This window comes from Microtus oregoni, unplaced genomic scaffold (assembly GCF_018167655.1).
Source record: "Microtus oregoni isolate MIOR12 unplaced genomic scaffold, Mior012 000029F_ref0000214, whole genome shotgun sequence".
In the NCBI taxonomy this organism is placed as follows: Eukaryota; Metazoa; Chordata; class Mammalia; order Rodentia; family Cricetidae; genus Microtus; species Microtus oregoni.
In genome coordinates this window covers 5596229-5616047 of record NW_024543088.1, presented here as the reverse complement: position 1 = coordinate 5616047, position 19819 = coordinate 5596229, and the positions used below count along the sequence as shown (strand labels likewise).

Sequence of the window (19819 nt, the reverse complement as noted above, 5' to 3'; positions counted from 1 at the left end):
CCTTCACCTAGATCGTCCCCTTCTGTGAGTAATTTGGGGTCAGACACTTCCCAGAAGAATCAAGGCCCACCCAAACCAGTATTGGGCACGAGGGTTGTGAGGGCCCGAGAAGGCGTCATTAATGTTATTCCACTTTTTGCTCAGGAATCCTTGTGGACTCTCCCGGCGGCCAGCGTCCGGGGTCTATTAGTGACAGGGACGAGTCGGGGGCTCTTTTCCAACATCTGTCGCCCTCCTTGCTAATGTAAGATGGACCTCAATCGGCAGGGAGGGCCGTGCGACCTCAGTTTGGTCTTGGAAAAAAAAAAAAAAAAAAAAAAAAAAAAAAAAAAACCAAGCAAATAAGTAACCAAGAGCTCGTCCAGAAATCCTGAAGTCCTCCTACCAGAGGCCCCGAGTCTCGGCCGTTCATCCGGGAACCTCCCTCCTGAGCCGCCCTCCCGTGCACTTCCGCCGCCGGAAGTGACGCGAGCGCCAGCCTGGGGGCAGTCGAGTGTGGCCCCGGAAAGGCTGGCGCTGCTCAGCCGGGAGCGTCTCGGTGACGGGACAGTCGCTAGACCCGCCTCTCCACCTGGGTGAGTCCCCCGGAACCGCTGTCGCGTCGCCGTGGGAGCGGTCGCTTGTTTGGTCTGCGGCGGACGCGCAGGAGGCGCCGCATTCCGGCTGACGGCTGTTCCCGGAGCCAGGGCGCGCGGAGGGCCGAGCTCGCGGCCCTGTTTTCTCGTCAGCCCGGGTTCGTCGCCGAGTCCGGGGAACCGGAGTGGCCCCGTGCTGGCGAACCTAGCGGCCGGGCCCCGGTGGCAGCTAGGTTGGTGTGGCCTACTTCGTCCTCTGGGGACCGAACCTTCACCTAAAAGGGAAGTGGATGGAGGGCGGCTCTGGGCGAGGCCTGTGGACGGGCCGGGAGCGTCACGGGGGGCGGTGGAAGGTGGACGGAACCGTGTGCGCGTCCTTGGGTCTGAAGGACACCAGGCACGCCGCAAACCTTCCTCGTGCGGCTTCGCGGCGGTCCCACCAGCCTTCCCTGAGGGTCCGTCTCCAAAGTGGGTTGTGTCATTAGCCGTCAGGCCCGTTGAGTAATGCAGAACCGGTTACCACAGAATTCCTAAGGGGCCTGCTTTTGAGAAAAACAATGAGTAATGTTAACTGGCGTGTTTCTCCGGGTCTGAACTTGAGCCTCCAAATACTTAGAACGCCCTATGGAGAGATGTACGCGATTGTACTGGTTGATTCTTTTTTTTTTAATTTTAGAGGCTAGCTTGTTTTGTTTTGTTTTTGAGACAGCCTTGAATCTAGCCTTAAACTCCTGAATAGGAACTCCTGCTTACATCTTCCAAGTTCTGGGATTACAGGCCCAGCCATATATAATACACACACACATACACTTTAATACCACAGATTTGGAATTTCCAGTAGAGTCAGGATAGTGCGGAATTCTTAGACCATACAGTTTGAGTTTTAAATTTTGAAACTGAATAATACCGGTTTTTGTTTTCGTGTGTGTGTGTGTGTGTGTGTGTGTGTATGGAAGGGTGTTAGGGATTGAAGTCAGGACCTTGTCCACACTAGGAAATACTCATACCTTGAGCTGTATGTATTTTCAGCTCCCGTTTTTTATTTTTGCTATTTATTTTGGTAACTTTGTTTTTGAGACAGGGTTTCTCTTTAGCTTCGGAGCCTGTTCTGGAACTCTCTCTGTAGACCAGGCTGGCCTCGAATTTACAGAGATCAGCCTGCCTCATGTCCCGAGTGCTGGGATTAAAGGCATGCACCACCTCCGCTTGGCTATTATTTTGGTAACCTTTTCTTTTCCTTTTTGCATCCAAATTACCATGCACTTTTAATTAATTAATTGCATTTAGAGGAACTTAGCTCTGTGGACAGTGACACCTGGAATCGAGTACTTCTGTTCATTTATTTGTTTTTTGAGATGGTTTTTCTGTGTAGCTCCGGCTGTCTTGGAACTTGCCCTGTAGACCAGGCTGACCTTAAAATTTATTTTTTGCTAATTTTTCTTAAATATCTATCCATATATATTAAGTAATTTCTCCTATTCTCACCCTGCAGTGATGGTCATTGTCCTCCTGAACAGGGATGGAGGAAATATCCCATGAAGCAGCAGGATCACCAAGGGTCCAGTTTCAGTCTTTGGAGAGCCAGTCTGAATGTCTTTCCCCAGAGCTTCAGTTTCTGCAGGACACGGAGATGGAGCAGGGATTCCCTGGGGGTAAGGCGGAGACAACACTTATTTCCAGGAGAATGGGAGTATTAAGGGATTCTTAGGCCTGGTGAGAGGTCAAGGGCTGGAGTCAGAAGATGGCCCTGAGAGGAAGAACTGGAAGGGAGGGACAGAAGGGATTCCTTCCTGGTTTGGGCACTTCTGTCCTGCCCTGGCTGTTTATCCTTTAGAAAATGTGCACCTGTCACCATATCCCGAATAATTTTTTAAGATAGGCTGCTTTTGCCGCATCTCACTAGCCTTACCTGGTTTTCACTTCCTCATAGACTCAGAAAGAACCTTTCCCTCCCTGTGTTCCCTTCACTTTGTGTCTTCTTTGCTGATGATTTATTCTGTTGCAACTGCAGTTTGTGAATTATCTAATTTTGGTCAAGAAAGCAACCATTTAATTTGATTGAGCACAGTGTCTGTTTAAATGCACAAATGTTACATATTAACTGTACATTCATGTACATTTATTAGATAGGTAGGTTTGGCAGTCTCTTCCCCCACCCCCAAGGTTTGCTACATAGTCCTAGCTGGCCTAGTACTGTCCAGCCCATGATTTGGATGAATTTTGTCTCAGTCTCCCAACTGCTAGAATTGTAGGCATTCATTACTAGTACTTAGCTGCTGATTCTGTTATGTAAGAACTGTATCTTACCAATGCTAGTGCCTGAAATAACTTGTGTGTTACCAGCCGTTAAGTGGAGGGTGCTGTTGGGGCATTGTTGGAGCATGTAAAGGATTATGAAGAAACATGTTCCTTGTTCCTGAAAGTTTCATACAGTGGTTGCAGAGAACAGTGCCCAGTAACAAAAAAAAAAGAAGGCATATGGAGTTTATAGTAAATGGTATCTGGGGAAATATCAAAAGTTTGCTAAAAAGTCTGACCCTGAATAAATCACTTCAAGTCCTTCAACTTTTTTGTTGTTTTGAGATAGGGTCTCTACATAGCTGGGCTGTCCTGGAACTCACTATGTAGACCAGTTTGGCCTTGAACTCGCAGAAATTCTGCTGCTTCTGCCTCCTGAGTCCGGGGATTACTGGCTTGTGCCACCACACCTGGTCCCCTTCAACTCTTGAGACAGTCTTATTATGTAGTGCAGGTTGGCATTGAACTTTGCTTTGCTTTGATGACTTTGAACTTCTGATTCTTCTACATCCACTTTCTAGCTGCTAAGATTACAGTTGTGTGCTACCATACCCAATATATGATGCTGGGCATTAAACCCAGAGCATCATACATGCCAAGCAAGTACTACACCAGTTGAGCTAGGTCCTCAGCATTCTTTTTGCTGCTGTTTCTGTGGTTTCTTTTTTGTTTTTGTTTTGTTTTGTTTCATTTTGTTGTTTTTTGAGGCCATATTTTTCACTTGTAGACCAGGTTTGCCAGGAAATGTTATCTGTCTTTATTCTTTGCTTTGCTCATCAAACGACAGGTGTAATGCTTACCCTTTTGGGAGGATGTGCTAAGGATAAAGTGAGAACCCTAATAAAATGCTTATCACAATCTTAAACATATGTAAGTGAGAACTGCTACCAAGGAGGAGTGGACTTACCTAAAACCTGGTAAATGTTTGTTGACTGTATTAGAATGATGATGTGAAGGAGGATGCCACACATGCTTTGGGCAGGAGAAGTATCTTCTGAAAAGGGAGCCCAGTGAAAAGGCTGCTCTCACTCTTGGCTCCTTTCTCCTCCCTCAGCTCCACCTGTTCCCCAGGTGCCTGCTCTTCCCCATGAGGGAAGCCCAGGAGACCAGGCAGCTGCGCTCCTGACAGCCAGGTACCAGGTGAGCTGAGGGACCCTCTGTTTTTCCTCAGGGTTTCTTGTTGCTGATTGAGTGTGGCCTCTCTTTTGTTCAAATGGAACTTTGAACTTGCCTGGAATCTTTTCAGAAGCAGTTTGGGAACAGATCCTCTTCAGAGACCTGGATTTGACACAAACAAGTTTTCTATCTCCCCACCACCACCTTTGTTCACAATACTGTGATGGGCACTTACGGGATTTATTCTCTAGGTTCTAGTCTGTTCTCTCTCAATAGCCACTAGATGCCCTCTGTGTCATGTTCATCATTCTCTGGCCATGGTGCTATAATGGTAGCCCGTTCCTGAAAGCAGCCAGAATTATTATTTCAGGAGTTTGTGACATTCGAGGATGTGGCTGTGCATCTTACTCGAGAGGAATGGGGATGCCTGGACCCTGTTCAGAGGGAGCTCTACAGAGAAGTGATGTTAGAGAATTATGGAAACGTGGTTTCTCTGGGTAAGGACCCTCCTGTTGCTCAATATTTGAATTTCTTCCTTGTTTCTGAGTAGGTGTGAGGTCTTCGAGGTGGTCCGTAGAGTATGTTCAAGTTTCAGGTTTCAGCCCTCCATTTTTAAGGTCCTCTCCTCTGGTAGGGTTAATTTAGGGTTCCTTTTGGTTATCAGGAGGAGACCTTTCTACTCCTTATCCCCAGTTCATGTTTCTTGCTTTTGTAGGACATCTGTTTCCTGTTAGCAAAGAGAAATTTGGTTGAGTTTTGGCTACGTTTTTTTTTTTTTTTTTTTTTAAGTGAGAGTCTTAAGGATCTTCCCAACCCCTTAGACTCTGTTCTGATTCCTTTGTGTCCTCTGAGTTTTCCTAGTAAAGAAACACACATTTAACAGAAAAGCTAAAATCTTTCTTGTTGAGTAGTCTCTCACTTTTTAAGATCTTCAAACTCATCTCCAAATAGACAGGTTTGAGAGACTTCATTTAAAGTTGTGACTCACTGTGGGTACTACACATTATATTGCATTACTAGGTGGTAATCCCAAGCAACCATACCCCATGCAGCAGAAGGCCCAAGACATCCCATACTAGGCAAGCTAAATTCTTAAATCATTATTTTTTTTTTTTGAGGCTGCCTGGGATTAGGCATTTCATAGTGATGTTGAGAAATACCTGTGAGGGGGGCAGGGGAGGGACAGGATTGTTGGCAAACTCCTTGATGTGAGCTTTGCTTCCCCCCTTTATTTTGACCTGTCTTTGATCTTGCATCCACTCTTGTGCATTTATGTCTATAGTTAAAACTTTCTCCACCAATTTTTTTTTGGTAGCACTTAGGGTTTTTTGTTTGTTTTTTTGTTTTGTTGTTGTTGTTTAACCTTCTTGATTTCATGTTGGATCTAAGAAGTTTTCTTACCTGTGGGGAGGCAGTTTGCTCATTGGGAAGGTTTTTCAGTGTGTTTTCCATTCCTGGCTCTTTGATCTTTATAGGCATACTTCTCCGTCTTCCCACCACCCGGATTCATTGTGTGAATTCCTGCCCAGCCCTGAGTCATACCCAGGCAAGTGCTTTCTCTGGAGAAACACTTGCAGTCCTAACGGCAGGAATCACCAAGAGATGGCCCAGGTATCGGCTTTCCATCGGTAGTACTCGTCCCTGCACGGAAACTCCTTTTCCAAGATTGTGAGATATTAAATTTGGTTGATGGAATAGATGTTCCTTGGGATGCCACCATTATGTAAAGTTGCCGATCCCCAAATGACCTTTGGTGAATCTCTTACGTGGAAGCCTTCTTTAAAATCACATGCATTTGGAACTCAGTTCATTCATAAACCACACTTGGTGGTCAGCTTCTTGTGTGAGAAGCCACAAAGCTAACCCTGTCTCTTCAGTTACCGTCATTTCCTGTTATTTTAGAGCAGGGAGCACATGTTATGTGCTCATCTACTAGTGAATATAGCCTGTCCACTGTTTTACCTCACTTTCTTGTGACCCCCAAACTTTCCTCATGTTTGGTATAATTTTCTCCTTCCTTTAAAGTTCTGTCTTCTTGTCCCTGATTTTTTGTGGTACTATACCAAGTGATGTATTTATATTACCTTTTCTAATTAAGTGTTCTTAACTCTGTCCTTGATGGGGGGGGGGGGCACAAAAGTTAAATAGTTTAGGGCATCAAAATTGATGTATATTTTAAAGCTTTGTAAATTGTAAAATGATTATATATAATTGTAAACTACTGTTAATTTTACTAATACAGAATTTCCAACAATTAACTTGTGTACTTTTTGTAGTAAAGAAATTTTGTAGTAGTTTAGCACAAGCCTTATAGTATAATATACTACCAGGTGGAACTTTATTTCATTTTATCTTGTCCTACATACATGCATACCCACAGACTACAAGAAACCCTCCTGTCCTACCCAGCTTGTTAGTGTGATCAAGCCAGCATATTCTTGTTGTTTGTTTCTGTTTTTCGAGACTGGGTTTCTCTGTGTAACAGCCCTCACTGTCCTGGAGCTCGCTCTGTAAACCAGGTTGGCCTTGAACTCACAGAGGTTGCATGATTCTGCCTATGGAGCACTGGGATTAAAGGTGCGTGCCACCACTGCTCATCCAAGCCTGCATATTCTTAGCAACCATTTTTAACATTCTTGGGAATTTTATTTATGCTGGTCACCATACTCCATTTGGAATCTAAGGTTATGTATGCTTACTAATTTTACTTTGTGTTTGGGATTATAACATAAGAACTTTATACTTCAGTCTATGCTTAGGCTCCCTTTCCGGTGTATGATTTTTCCGTGGCTGTATTTTTATTTGTCACAGGCACCAGGTTAGTCTCTTTGTTAAGTCTTTGCACTAGACAGCAGCAAATAAATAAATGGCTGAGTTTTAAAAAACAATGTTGACGTCTTGGAAGCAACAGTGATTTGCACAAAGTGTTTACTACTGTCATGTCTATTTTCTCTTTATACTACATGCAATGTATGTGTATATCTCATTTAATCCTTGCTGTAACTCAACAGTGAGTAGAGGATGTTACTCTTTGAAAAGGCCTTTTTATCCGGATGGTGCTGTTGCACACCTTTAATCCCAGCATTTGGGAGGCAGAGGCAGGCGGGGAAAAAAAGAAAAGGCCTTTTTTAAAGCCTCTAATCTCAGCACTGGGGAGGTAGATGCAGGCAGATCTTGAGTTCGAGGCTTGTCTGGACTACAGAGTGAAATCTAGGACAACTAGGTCTACGTGGAAACCTTGTCTCAAGGAAAAAAAAATCTTTAAAAAGTTTCATTCATTTGCTAATTTTGTGGGGTGGGGTGGGGTGTCGCATCCTGCTTTTTGTGTGTCAAGGTCAGAGGCCAGCTTTCCATTTGGTTCTATCCTTGTGCTGTGTGGGTTCTGGGGGTCGAACTTAGATCAAGCACCTTTACTAAGCAATCTCACTGTCTATGCAAGATAGTATTAATTACTCCTGAGAAAACTGAGGCTCTGAGAAATTAGGCTTGGGACCTGGTTCTTTCCCTGAGGCACATGCTGTCTTAGTTTTTTGTATGCTTGGCACAATAGGTCAATCACACATTGTATCTGCGTAAATGAATGCAGACAGAAATTGTAATAATATATACAGCTTTAATTGGGAAATAGACTTAGAGAACCAGAGGTTCCAGCGGAGAACAGGAAAGCATAAGGGAAGGTGCGGAGCATGCCCGCAATCTTTATAAGTAAAAAATATCCTCGGGGGACCCCGCCTCCTGCAAGCAAGATGATTGGCTGAGTCTTTCCTACACACATATGACATTAAAATTCTGGGATTTTTTTTTTGTTGTTGTTGTTTTGGTTTTGTTTTTGTTTTAAGTCAGGCATCCTGGAACTCTGTATAGATCAGTCTGTCCAGGGTGAAAAGAGATCTGTCTCCTGAGTGCTGAGATTGAAGGCAAGGGCTGAGCCAGGTATTGTACACAGATTTAATCTCAGCACTTGGGAAGTAGAGGCAGATAGATATATCTCTATAAGGCCAGCCAAAGCTACACAATGAGACCTTGTCTCTAAAACAAAACAAAAAACAGGTGTGCTCCACCACCATGCCTGGCCCTCATGTTACATTTTTACACTATAACTATTATTTTGCCATGATAGGGATGTAAACCCCAAGCCATATGTGTAGAGGCAACTGCTATTGTAGTTTAGCAGTACTTTCGTCTGACATGAAAGATCCCAGTTAAGAGTCTAAAAGGGATTGACTGCTTAAACCCCCAACTGGGATTCAGAAACAGTGCATGCTGTTCATGCATCTGTTCTGATCTTATTCTCACCTGGTCTCCCAAGGTTCGTATATTTTCCAGGCTAAATGTCCTTTAAAGTTTTTCATTTTTTCTTTTCAGATTAATTCATTTTATTTTATGTGTGTTTTGCTTATTTGTATGTGTACCACGTTCATGCTTGTGCCTGTGGAAGTCAGAAGAGGGCATTGAATCCTCTGAAATTGAAGTTATGTATAGCTGTGAACCCCCATGAGTACTGGGAATTAAATCTGGGTCCTTTCCAAGAGTAACAAGGTTTTTTAACATCTAAGGCATCTCTGCAGTCCCCAAATGTTCCTTTTTACAAAATTGGGTAGCTGTTATGGTGACATTTGGGTGCAAAGTTGGCACCCTATAAGCTGTTTTTCAAAAGAAGTTCAGGCATGTGAGAGGCAGAGGCAAGTGAATCTCTGAGGTCAGCCTGGTCTACAGAGAGAGTTTGAGGTTGGCCAAGGCTACACAGAGAAACTGTCTTGAAAAACCAAACAAAAAAAGAAATGTAAGATACAAGATTCATGTTTCTGGCTATCCAGGAGCATTATTAGTGGTGATAATGCCCGAGACCAATTTTAAAAAATGATTTATTGGGCTGGAGAGATGGCTCAGCCATTAAAGGCTAGGCTCACAACCAAAAATATAAGAGTTAGGTCCCCAGCACCCATAGCTATCTCTCTAGCCACTAAAAATAATAATAATAATAATAATAATAATAATAATAAAGATTTATTTTTATTTTATGTTCATTGGTGTTTTACCTGCATGTATGTCTGTGGGGTGTTGGATCCTCTGGAATTGGAGTTAAACAGTTGAGTGGGTGCTGGGAATTAAACCCAAACCTGGGTCCTCTGGATGAGCAAGAAAAGGTAGGACTTTGAGTCCTTCCTCTATCCATATTGGAATGTTAGGGCCCTATCTTTTTTTTTTTTAATATTTATTTATTATGTATACAATATTCTGTCTGTGTGTATGTCTGCAGGCCAGAAGAGGGCACCAGACCTCATTCCAGATGGTTGTGAGCCACCATGTGGTTGCTGGGAATTGAACTCAGGACCTTTGGAAGAGCAGGCAATGCTCTTAACCACTGAGCCATCTCTCCAGCCCTGTTTGTTTTTTTGTATTTTGAGAAAGTTTCTCTGTGTAGCTCTGGCTGTCCTTGAACTCACTCTGTAGACCAGGCTGGCCTAAAACTCAGAGATGCTCTTGCCTCTGCCTCCCAAGTGCTGGGATTAAAGATGTGCGTCACCACCGCCCAGCAGTGGGACCACTCTTACATTGGTAACCAGCCACTGCTGCCATGAGCTCCTGAAAGCAACAACTTTTGTTTCATACGCTGTTCCCACTACGTAAACCCCTTCTCTGATGAGTTATGGAGGGGGTGATCCAGATGTTCTCTTTTGGGCTGAGCAGTTGACAGTCACTTGTTCTCAACTTTTTGACTAGTTAGATTCTCAATTAACTGTCACCTACTCCATATAGCAGCTTCTCTGACCATAGCCGAAAGCAGCACTAATTTGTCAGTATAAGCATATTTAGAAGACAGGTTGACACCATGTCTATTTAGCAGACCAGAAGTAGGGCCTATAATCTCTCCAGCTGTGAGTTTTTGGCTAGGTTTATATTACCCAGCCATACATTTTTTTTCCTTTAGAATAGGCCTCAAATCCAGTGAGGAAGTGCTAGGTTATCTCCATAATGGTTATGATGTTATTGTGTCAGTGGGCACAGCTTGCCTAGCAGGGAGGTATGGTAGCTTGACAGGTTCACAGGTAAGAACATTGGTTTTACTCCCCAGTATCCTGCATAGCACCTCTGGCACTATGAAAACTAGCCAGCAAAGATGGAAGTTTCCAACTTGATTTATGTCCTGAAGTTAAGATATGTGTGGTCTTTTCAGTAATAGAGCCATACTTAGTTCTGGAAGGCAACCAGGCCAAGAGCAATAGCAATATCCTGTATACTTCGGAGAGGGGGAGCTCTGAAGCCACTCCAATCAACAACTTCGGCAGATATTTCACACTTATCATTGGTACTTCATTTAATTTACCTATAGTTTGGGGAGGCAATATCATCTACCCATGCAACATAACCTCCCTTAACCTGGCTGGCTGGGAACTTACTGTAAACAACAAGCTGGTTTCAAACTCACAGAGATCTCCTTACTCTGCCTCCCCAGTGTTGGGATTAGGCCCCCCCCCTTTTAAATTAGCTTACAATAGGTTTCTATATGGCCTTTACATATATCATCATCATCTCCCCCATCTCCTTATCCCACCCCACCTCGCCTCCATTCATGTTTAACCCTTTTCACTCCAGTATTTCCTTCCGATTTTCTGTGTTCTGTGTTTTCCACTATTCTCTTTCCTTTAACACCCTCCTTACCCCCAGGTCCATTTTAACTTCCTCATTTGTCCAGATACTACCAAGTTAAATACAGAAATCTGGAAATTGCAACCTTCTGGACCTGGGTGACCTCATTCAGTATAACATTTCCAGCTTCATTTTTCTACAAATTTTATTTTTCTTTTTAAAGGCTTACTTTAATTGTGTGCACATGTGCCCTTAGAGTCCAGAGGGGTCATCCAGTTCTCTGGAGCTGGATTTACAGGCTGTTGTAAGCAGCTTGACATAGGTGCTGGGAATCACACTCGGGTCCTCTGTAAATGGAATACACTCTGTTTAACTGCTGAGCCATGTCTCAGCTTCTTCATTTTTCTTCATAGCTGAATAAAATTGTATTGTGTATATGCATCACATTGTCATTATCAGTTCCTTAGGTGATGGGCAACTCAGCTCATCCCTTTTTTTTTTTTTTTTTTGAGACAGGATTTTTCTGTTCAACAGCCCTTACTGGTTTTTGCTAAATTTATTTGTTTATTACTGATTTGCTGCTATACTTTAACTTGCTATGTAGCACGTGTTTGGATTACATTTTGAGGATACAATTTGGTACTTGTAGACCAGGTCTAATACCAACATTGTGACTAGGCCACAGGAATACTAATGATAACTTCTGTGAAGACAGGTACACACACCCATGCATGAGTTCCCTGAATTGTATTTGAATGAAAGTTGCTACTTCCAAGTTACAAACTCTCCCATTAGCATACCCTTTACCAGAGTACAAGTCTGAACTCCCTAGAGGACCTTCGTTCTCTAGGTCTTCCTGACCAATGTCTTCTCAGAACTTATCTTCTGTACTAATCATTACTAAAAAGAAAAGAGGGCAGTAGCATCTAAGGATAAATTGCCATATTCCATTTCCTTCTCTGTGAGCAGGATTTCCAGTTTCCAAGCCTGATGGGATCTCCCAGCGGGAACAAGATCTACAGGTCTTTGATCTGGAAACTAAGAATAGAGAAGTCATAAAAGATAACTATTCAGGTGAGTAAGGCAGAACCTGTCACATGAATCAGTGGAGACCTAGAGTTCAGGTGTTGAGCCAAGTTCTGACTGAGCTCATATTCAACTCACATTCATTCACAACTCTCTGTGAAGAGAGCCTGCCTGTGATTACAGTTAGTAATTCTTTATACAAGTGTGCTAGGTTCCAGTTCAAGTTATAGAACATTTTAACCCATTTTTATATTTGTTCCTTTGAAATTTCTTTTTTTTTTTTTTTTTTTTTGGTTTTTCGAGACAGGGTTTCTCTGTAGCTTTGGAGCCTGTCCTGGAACTCCCTTTGTAGACCAGGCTGGCCTCGAACTCACAGCCTTTGAAATTTCTTACTGCCTGTTGTTTTACTTTGCTACAATAGCCTGTTTGTATCACCCTTTGATCCATTTCTGTCCCACCTTGCTCCTGCTGTTCTTGCCCTTAAATCTGCTGTTGGAATTTTGTGATTGGTTTTTGAAGTAAATAAAATTTGCTTATCTTTGAGGATACTACATTATTTAGTTTCCTCATTTTATTTATTTATTTTTGTAAGCACAGGGTACAGATTACATTTGCATTTTCTATTTATATATTGTATTAGATGGAGAGACCAGAGAAGAAAACAAGCTGTTGGTCCCTAAGCGGAAAATTTCAGAAGAAGTACATTCATACAAAGTGAGAATAGGAAAATTCAAACAGAATATTACCCAAGTTCCTGAGACCAGAGAGGTGTATAAGTCTGAGGACAGATTAGAAAGGCTCCAGGAAATTCTAAGGAAATTTCTCTTTCTGGAGAGAGAGTTTAGACAAATAACAATCAGCAAGAAAAACTTCACCAATGAGAAGAACAGTGAACCTGAAAAAAGCTTCAGTCTAGACTCGACACTTGATACAGATCAGAGAGTTCTTAGAATACAGACCATTGATGACAGTAAGTATGACATGAACTTCAACCAGAACCCAGCTGTTGGTGAACAAGAACCCATAAATCTAACACAGAGTAGTGACTATAAAGAAAGCTTAATGGATCTGTCCCACCTTAATAAATGGGAGAACATGCCTACCACTGACAGATCCTATAAATGTGATACATGTGGAAAAACCTTCCATCAGGCCTCAGCTCTTACTAGACATCAGAGAATTCACACAAGAGAGAAACCCTACAAATGTAAGGAATGTGAGAAATCTTTCAGTCAGAGCTCAAGTCTTAGTCGACATAAAAGAATACACACTAGAGAGAAATCCTACAAATGTGAAGCGTCTGATAAATCCTGTGATGCCTCTGAGAAGTCATGTGGCCAGAGCTCAGATGTGCTTCAGCATAAGAAGGTTCAGGCCAAAGCCAAGTCTTACAAGTGTGGCAGCTGTGAGAGAGTTTTCAGCCGAAGTGTGCATCTTACTCAGCATCAGAGAACTCACAAGGACATGGCCTGTAAATGTACCGTGTGTGGTAGTGACTTCTGCCACACCTCATATCTCGTTGAACATCAGAGGGTGCATCATCCAGAGAAGCCCTACGAGTATGATGAATGTGGGCTGGCCTATGCGAAACAGCAAGGAGCCCGTTTCCGAGAAAAGCCCTTCACGTGTACTGAATGTGGGAAAGACTTCAGATTGAACTCCCATCTTATTCAGCATCAAAGAATTCACATGGGAGAGAAACTGCATGAATGTAATGAGTGTGGAAAAGCTTTCAGCCAAACCTCATGCCTTATTCAGCATCACAAAATGCACAGGAAAGAGAAATCTTACGATTACAACGATTATGAAGAAACTTTCAGTCACAACTCCGATCTTTCTCTGCAGCAAGAAGTTCACATTAGAGAGAGAGTCTTTGATTGTGATGCATGGGACGAGAACTTCAGTCAGAGAGCACACCTTGTCCAGCATGAAAGGGTCTATACCAAAGAGAAACCTTATGAATGCAATGAACTTGGGGAGACATTTAGTCAAGTTCAGGCCTCATTCAGTATGTGAGAAAGACTGTAGTAGTCACATATGTACTGAATGTGGTAGTCTTCAGTCATATTCTAGCCCTTGGACAGCATCAGAATTCATACCAGAGAGAAACCCGCTGAATGTGATGAATATTAGGAAGTATTTTGATGTTAAACTCTTCATTGACTCCTGTAAGTCAGTGCTAGAATATATAGGACATGGTACATTGTTCAGCTTATTTTCATACCTTAGTCCCAGTTGGGGATTTGTATTGGAGTAGAGTTCCACTGTCAAATGTGAAAAAGCCATCTGTCATCTACCTTGTTGGTTCAGTGTCACATTTGTGCCATGTAGAAAGTCTGTGAAGACAGGTGTGTATGTGAGGAAACTCAGTCATGCCCCAGTGCTTGCTCACATAGAAGAATCAATACCCAAGGCTGTGAGCAGGGGTTCATCTGTCATCAGAATATACCAGGTGAGAATCAAGATGATAAAAATGGTAAGAGCAGAACGTCTGCACCAGTTGAGACTGATAGAATGCAAACGGTGAAACTTAACCACTCTGTTTTAGGCCTTATCCAGTATCAAAGTATTGGAGAAAAAATGGTTACTTCTGTGTGTAATTATTCCTATTTAGTTCCAGTGTTTTCAGTGTAGAATAACTAAATCCAGAAGATATTTGGTGAACGTGTTTTCTCACAGCATCCTTTAATAAGTATTCTAAGTAGGTACGCGTATTTTATTTATAGAACTCATTTTAAGTGAGTTTAATTTGGCCTATACACATTAAAACATGTTTTTCCTTAAAATTGATTCATATTCACAGTTTGCCTAGGATGCTGTTTTTGTACCAATGTTGACATGCTTCTGACAGTAGCTCTGTGAGCTTTCTCTGTTCTTGGCTTGAGTGCCAAGGAGTTGAGTCTCCACAGGAGACTTGGGCCTTTCTTTTCTGAGGACCCTACATGCTATTATTTCTATAGCCATACCCTTGGCTTCCTGTTGATTTCTGCATTCTCATAGGACTCTTTAAATGATGTCCTGGTTGTAAGCTTATCTCTAGCTGACACTGTTCTTCTGTGGGATCTTCTCTTCTGTGGTGAAGCTTCCTTTAGAGTTGTATTTCCATATTAGCCATCCACCTTTGGAGGATTCAGTCTTCCTGAGTTTGTGGCAGGCACCCAAACACTTACAAGTAATGCCCAAGTTTTTAGCTGCCTTGTTTGCATCCACAGCCCTCTAGAAGAAATGCCAAGGACATCAGGGAGCTAGTAAGACTTCCTGGTGGCCTAGCTACTTTCATTCAGTGCCTACTTTGCATGTATGTGTATGTTAAAAACCTTTTTATACGCCTATATTGAAGGCCAATAAAATGCTCAGGTCTGCTTTTGATAGGGAAACAAAGAACACACTAATCAGAGAAATTGGTAAGGAAAAACAGCCTTCTAATAAAGATGTTGGCTGTTCTTACTGATGTATCTAGACAGTATTTCAAGAGAGTGGCAGGTCCGTTCCTGGTAAAATAGTGACCATTAGGATTGCTTCTTTATCTGTCTCCCCTCCACGCCCATCATCAAGCCAGGATAGCATTTTGAAGCTTAGGGCTTTGTGCACAGTTGTTTGTGCATTGCCATACTTTGTGTTGAGATGCAGTTGTACTTTATTGCCCAGGCTGGTCTTGAATTCCTGGGTTCATGCAATCTTCCTGCCTCCCAAGTAGCTGGGATTATAGGCATGCGCTCCTGTGCCTGGATTTTATTTTTGTATTTCAATAGAATCTACAGGCCATATAAAAGATCATGGCTGTTTTGATTTATAGATGTGATCACAGGTATTGAGTTCAGGGTCCCTGCCCTATACTACATAGAGTTCATGATTCTTTACATGATGTCAAGGCATTTTTTTTTCACCTTAAAATTCATAACATTTTATGAATAAGAAAAGTATTATTTAAAATTCTAGTTGTCAATCAAGCAGTTGAGGCTTTTATAGTTCAGATGTTGTAATGTTCCCTAGGATCCTCAACCAGTATATAAGATAAATTGCACTCTGTAAACCTTGTGGCTAACCTCTAGGATAGTCCTACCACTGTATTTTACTTCTTTGCCATCAGCAAGTGTAGTGTTTCATCAGGGCAAGAAAATCAACATATATCAAATTGATCTAGATGTAAAAGCAAATAAAAAAATGCATGTTTTTTTGGTCCCTATCAAACTTGTATACTCTTACTTATAGAGACCAATAGTCACCTGTGGTGACTGAGGCAGAGGATTGATTCATCCTTAAGTAACAGAATCTGTAAAAATCACATGTACGCATTTGGGTTAGGAACGTGCTTTTGTACTTCTACTTGAATAAAGGTGTGTTCAATGCTCTTAGACTCTTGTTTTGAACCAAGCCTGGAGGCCCCAGCTGAAAGCACTGAGCAACGTGGAATTCCTCACCTTCTTGCCTGCAGCAAGCTCCTCTGTGAGAAGTTTCAGCTTGTCTGTTCCAGTAGATATTTGGTAAAATGACAGTGTGAGTTTCTATTAAGTCTTTGGTCGGGGCTGGAGAGATGGCTCAGAGGTTAGACCTCTGCTCTTTCAGAGGTCCTGAGTTCAATTCCCAGCAACCATATGGTGGCTCAACAACCATCTATGATGAAATCTGGTGCCCTCTTCTGGTGTGCAGGCATACATGCAGGCAGAATGCTGTATACATAATAAATAAATCTTTAAAAAAAGAAAGTCTTTGGTCCTAGGGGAGGGAGAGGAGTCTGTTAGCTGGACACTTCTTTTTATTTACTGCATGCATACACCTATGTAGACATCAAGCTTGATGTTCACAGTTCAGCGAGAGAGCTGGGTTGTTAAAGATTTACCAAGGCATCAAGAGGCTGAAGATCCTATTAGGGTCTTGCAGCAAGTTACTGTCTGAGGGCGTGACATGGCTGACTCCCAGACCACGAGTTTTTTGTTTTTTTTTTTATAGTTTTTCGAGACAGGGTTTCTCTGTAGCTTTGGAGCCTGTCCTGGCACTAGCTCTTGTAGACCAAGCTGGTCTCTAACAGAGATCCGCCTGCCTCTGCCTCCCGAGTGCTGGGATTAAAAGCGTGCGCCACCAAAGCCCGGCTCGGGTTTTTTTTTTAAGCTTTTCCTATGGCATCCAGTATTGTTAGCTCCAGCTGATCCAAAGGCTCCCAGAGCTGATGTCAGAAGAGAGTATCTTAAGTAGTTTTTTAAGAAAATAATTTTTTTTATTTAAATTTATTTATTTATTAAGGATTTCTGCCGGGGGACTTGATCGGGGGAGGGGGAGGGAAATGGGAAGAAAATAATTTTTGACACAGTGGGTTACCACCCCCCCCTCATTTCCTATTTTCAGCCCAGACATCCCTGCCCTATCAGTTTTTCTTGTTCATTTCTCAGCTTTTCAGATTTGATCTTAGCCAAAACTAGCTGATGGACCTAGAACTCTTGACCTGGAGCAAAATAGGTAAGCAAGCTTCATTCCTATGTATATGAAAGACTTGTAGAGCACCATGGAAGAGTGTGTTAAACAAAAGGGGCAGAATGTCCAAAGCTTAGAAATGAATTTGTTAGTGTTTTATCGCTAAAGAGACACCATAACCAAGGCAACTAATTTAGAGAAGGAAGCCTTTAATTGGAGGCTTGCTTATGGTTTCAGGTGAGTCCATGATTATCATGGTAGGGATTGTGGTTGTAGGGTGGCCTGGCATGGTGTTAGAGCAGTAGCTGAGAGCTCACATCCAGATCTACGAGGGAGGCAGAGGAATTGAACTAACTTGACTTTCATGGGCTATTGAAATCTCAAAGCTCACCCCCTAGTGAGACACTTGCAAAACTGCCTCACTTTCTCTTCGTTCCTAAACAGTCTACCAACTAGCGACCAGACATTAAAATATATAACCCCTATGGTGCCGTTCTCATTCAAACCACAATGAAAATGATTTCTTTTTAAAGAGAAGGTCCTGGGGAGGCTGGAAAAACGCCTCAGTGGTTAGAGTACCTGAGTGTTCTGGAGGTCCTGAGTCAGTTCCCAGCAAACACATGGTAACTCACAGCTATTGGTAATGGGATTCAGTTCCTTGATGTGCATGAAGACAGCATTCATACACATAAAATACATGAGTAAGTCTTTAAACAAAAAACCCAACATCTCATACTGTCCTGGCTGACCTGGAATTTTGCTGTACCTACTCTTCCTGTCTCTCAAGTATTGGGGTTAAAGACAGAATTCTTTGTGTATGTGCTATGAGTATTGCTTGTGTGATGTCTGTGCATCATGTGCATGCAGTGCTTGTGGAGGCCAGAAGAGGGTGTTGAAGCCCTTGGAACTGGAGACAATCAATTGTGAACTGCCATGTGGATGTTAAGAATTGAACTTCCGTCCTACCCCTGGACCCAGCAATACCACTCTTGGGAATATACCCAAGAGAGGCCTTATCATACAACAAAAGTATATGCTCTACTATGTTCATAGCAGCATTGTTTGTAATAGCCAGAACCTGGAAACAACCTAGATGCCCTTCAATGGAAGAATGGATGAAGTATGGAATGTATACATATTAGAGTACTACTCAGCAGTGAAAAACAAGGACTTCTTGAATTTTGCATACAAATGGATGGAAATAGAAAACACTATCCTGAGTGAGGTAAGCCAGACCCCAAAAGAGGAGCATGGGATGTACTCACTCATATTTGGTTTCTAGTCATAAACAAAGGACATTGAGCCTATAATTAATGATCCTAGTGAAGCTAAATAAGGAGAACCCAAAGGAAAACATATAGGCATCCTCCTGAATATTAACCTTCATCAGGCAATGAAGGGAGACAGGGACAGAGACCCACTTTGGAGCACTGGACAGAAATCTCAAGGTCCAGATCAGGAGCAGAAGGAGAGAGAGCACAAGCAAGGAACTCAGGACCGCGAGGGGTGTACCCACACACTGAGACAATGGGGATGTTCTATCGGGAACTCACCAAGGCCAGCTGGCCTGGGTCTGAAAAAACCTGGGATAGAACCAGACTCGCTGAACATGGCGAACAATGAGGACTACTGAGAAGTCAAGAACAATGGCAATGGGTTTTTGATCATACTGCACATACTGGCTTTGTGGGAGCCTAGGCAGTTTGGATGCTCACCTTGCTAGACCTGGATGGAGGTGGGTGGTCCTTGGACTTCCCACAGGGCAGGGAACCCTGATAGCTCTATGGGCTGACAAGGGAGGGGAACTTGATTGGGGGAGGGGGAGAGACAAATCTTTAATAAATAAATAAACGGAAAAAAAAAAAAGAATTCCTCTGGGAAAGCCACAAGTGCCCTTATCTGCTAAGCCATCTCTCCAGCCCTTGTTATCAACTTTTAACGTTTATTTTAAAATACAATTTTTATTCCTTGAGAATTTCATACATGTACACAGTGTTTTGACAACACGACCATTTTGTAAGACAGCAGTAATAGATTCTTGGGCCTATGACCTCCCCTGCTGTGACCATGTTTACAGCTGTAGGTGTGAATTCATGTCAGGTAGCCTCAAATCCAGCCAGAAAGTAGTGGGAGTAGGATATTTGAAGGTCCTGAATAAGGGAATTCTATAAACAGAGAAATTTTTTACTCTAGGAAATGGATGTGAGCAACTGAACACACCAAGTCTCCATATGGCATTGAATCTAGGCTTCATTAGGCAAATACTATGCCACTAAGCTACATTTTTAATCTGACCTGGGTTTATGGGAGTTAAAAGCATGCCCCAGATAGTCACTTCAGCAAAGCGTAATGACGTTCCCACACCTGAAACTGTAGCTCCGTCCATCCATCTCACCTAGTTGCTCTGTGTATGACATTAGTGCTAGCCAATGTGGCCGTTAATCAAGTGAACTAATCCATGGGATAAAGTGAACTGGTTATTAATGCAGTGCTTTGGAAGTAGACATAGACGGGCTTTGTTCAACTCTATAAAGCGTCACGTCAAAGATTTTTATATGACTTGCCTACGCAATAAAGGCATCGTGAAAGATAAATGTAAAGGGTACTGGCCACATAGCAAGAGCTCAGAAAATTCATGGGGCCAGTAAGATGGATTGGCCGGTAAGGATGCTTGCTGCCAAGTCTGATGACCCTGGTTCCATCCATGGACTCCAGATTCCTGCTGTGCATAGGCACGTTGAAAGTTCAATTTCCAAAAAAGTAATTAAATTCTTAAAAATGCAGCTTGGGAGATGGCTCAATGT

General features: G+C 42.5%; 1 protein-coding gene across 7 annotated transcripts; it reads left to right on the top strand.

Moving 5' to 3' along the window:
- The first annotated feature begins 482 nt into the window (after positions 1 to 482).
- Positions 483 to 15961, top strand: Znf789 (zinc finger protein 789). Of its 7 annotated transcripts, XM_041678342.1 has the most exons (5): positions 586 to 808; positions 2068 to 2227; positions 3928 to 4013; positions 4360 to 4486; positions 5465 to 6948. In XM_041678342.1, the coding sequence occupies exons 2-5, from the start codon at positions 2095 to 2097 to the stop codon at positions 5659 to 5661; spliced, it is 543 nt and encodes a 180-aa protein (XP_041534276.1). In that variant the 5' UTR covers positions 586 to 808; positions 2068 to 2094; the 3' UTR covers positions 5662 to 6948. The 7 variants fall into 7 exon arrangements, with proteins under 7 accessions (XP_041534271.1, XP_041534276.1, XP_041534270.1 ...); XM_041678337.1 differs by lacking the exons at positions 586 to 808; positions 3928 to 4013; positions 4360 to 4486; positions 5465 to 6948 and adding exons at positions 483 to 575; positions 11550 to 11654; positions 12247 to 15961; XM_041678336.1 differs by lacking the exons at positions 3928 to 4013; positions 4360 to 4486; positions 5465 to 6948 and adding exons at positions 11550 to 11654; positions 12247 to 15961.
- Positions 15962 to 19819: the final 3858 nt, after the last annotated feature.

Excerpts from the sequence above, each read along its gene's own strand:
- Znf789 (XM_041678337.1), top strand. The coding sequence starts at position 2,095 with ATGGAGGAAATATCCCATGAAGCAGCAGGATCACCAAGGGTCCAGTTT. Across the intron at positions 2,228-11,549 it reads GGAGCAGGGATTCCCTGGGG|GATTTCCAGTTTCCAAGCCT; the intron begins GTAAGGCGGAGA and ends CTCTGTGAGCAG. Across the intron at positions 11,655-12,246 it reads CATAAAAGATAACTATTCAG|ATGGAGAGACCAGAGAAGAA; the intron begins GTGAGTAAGGCA and ends ATATTGTATTAG.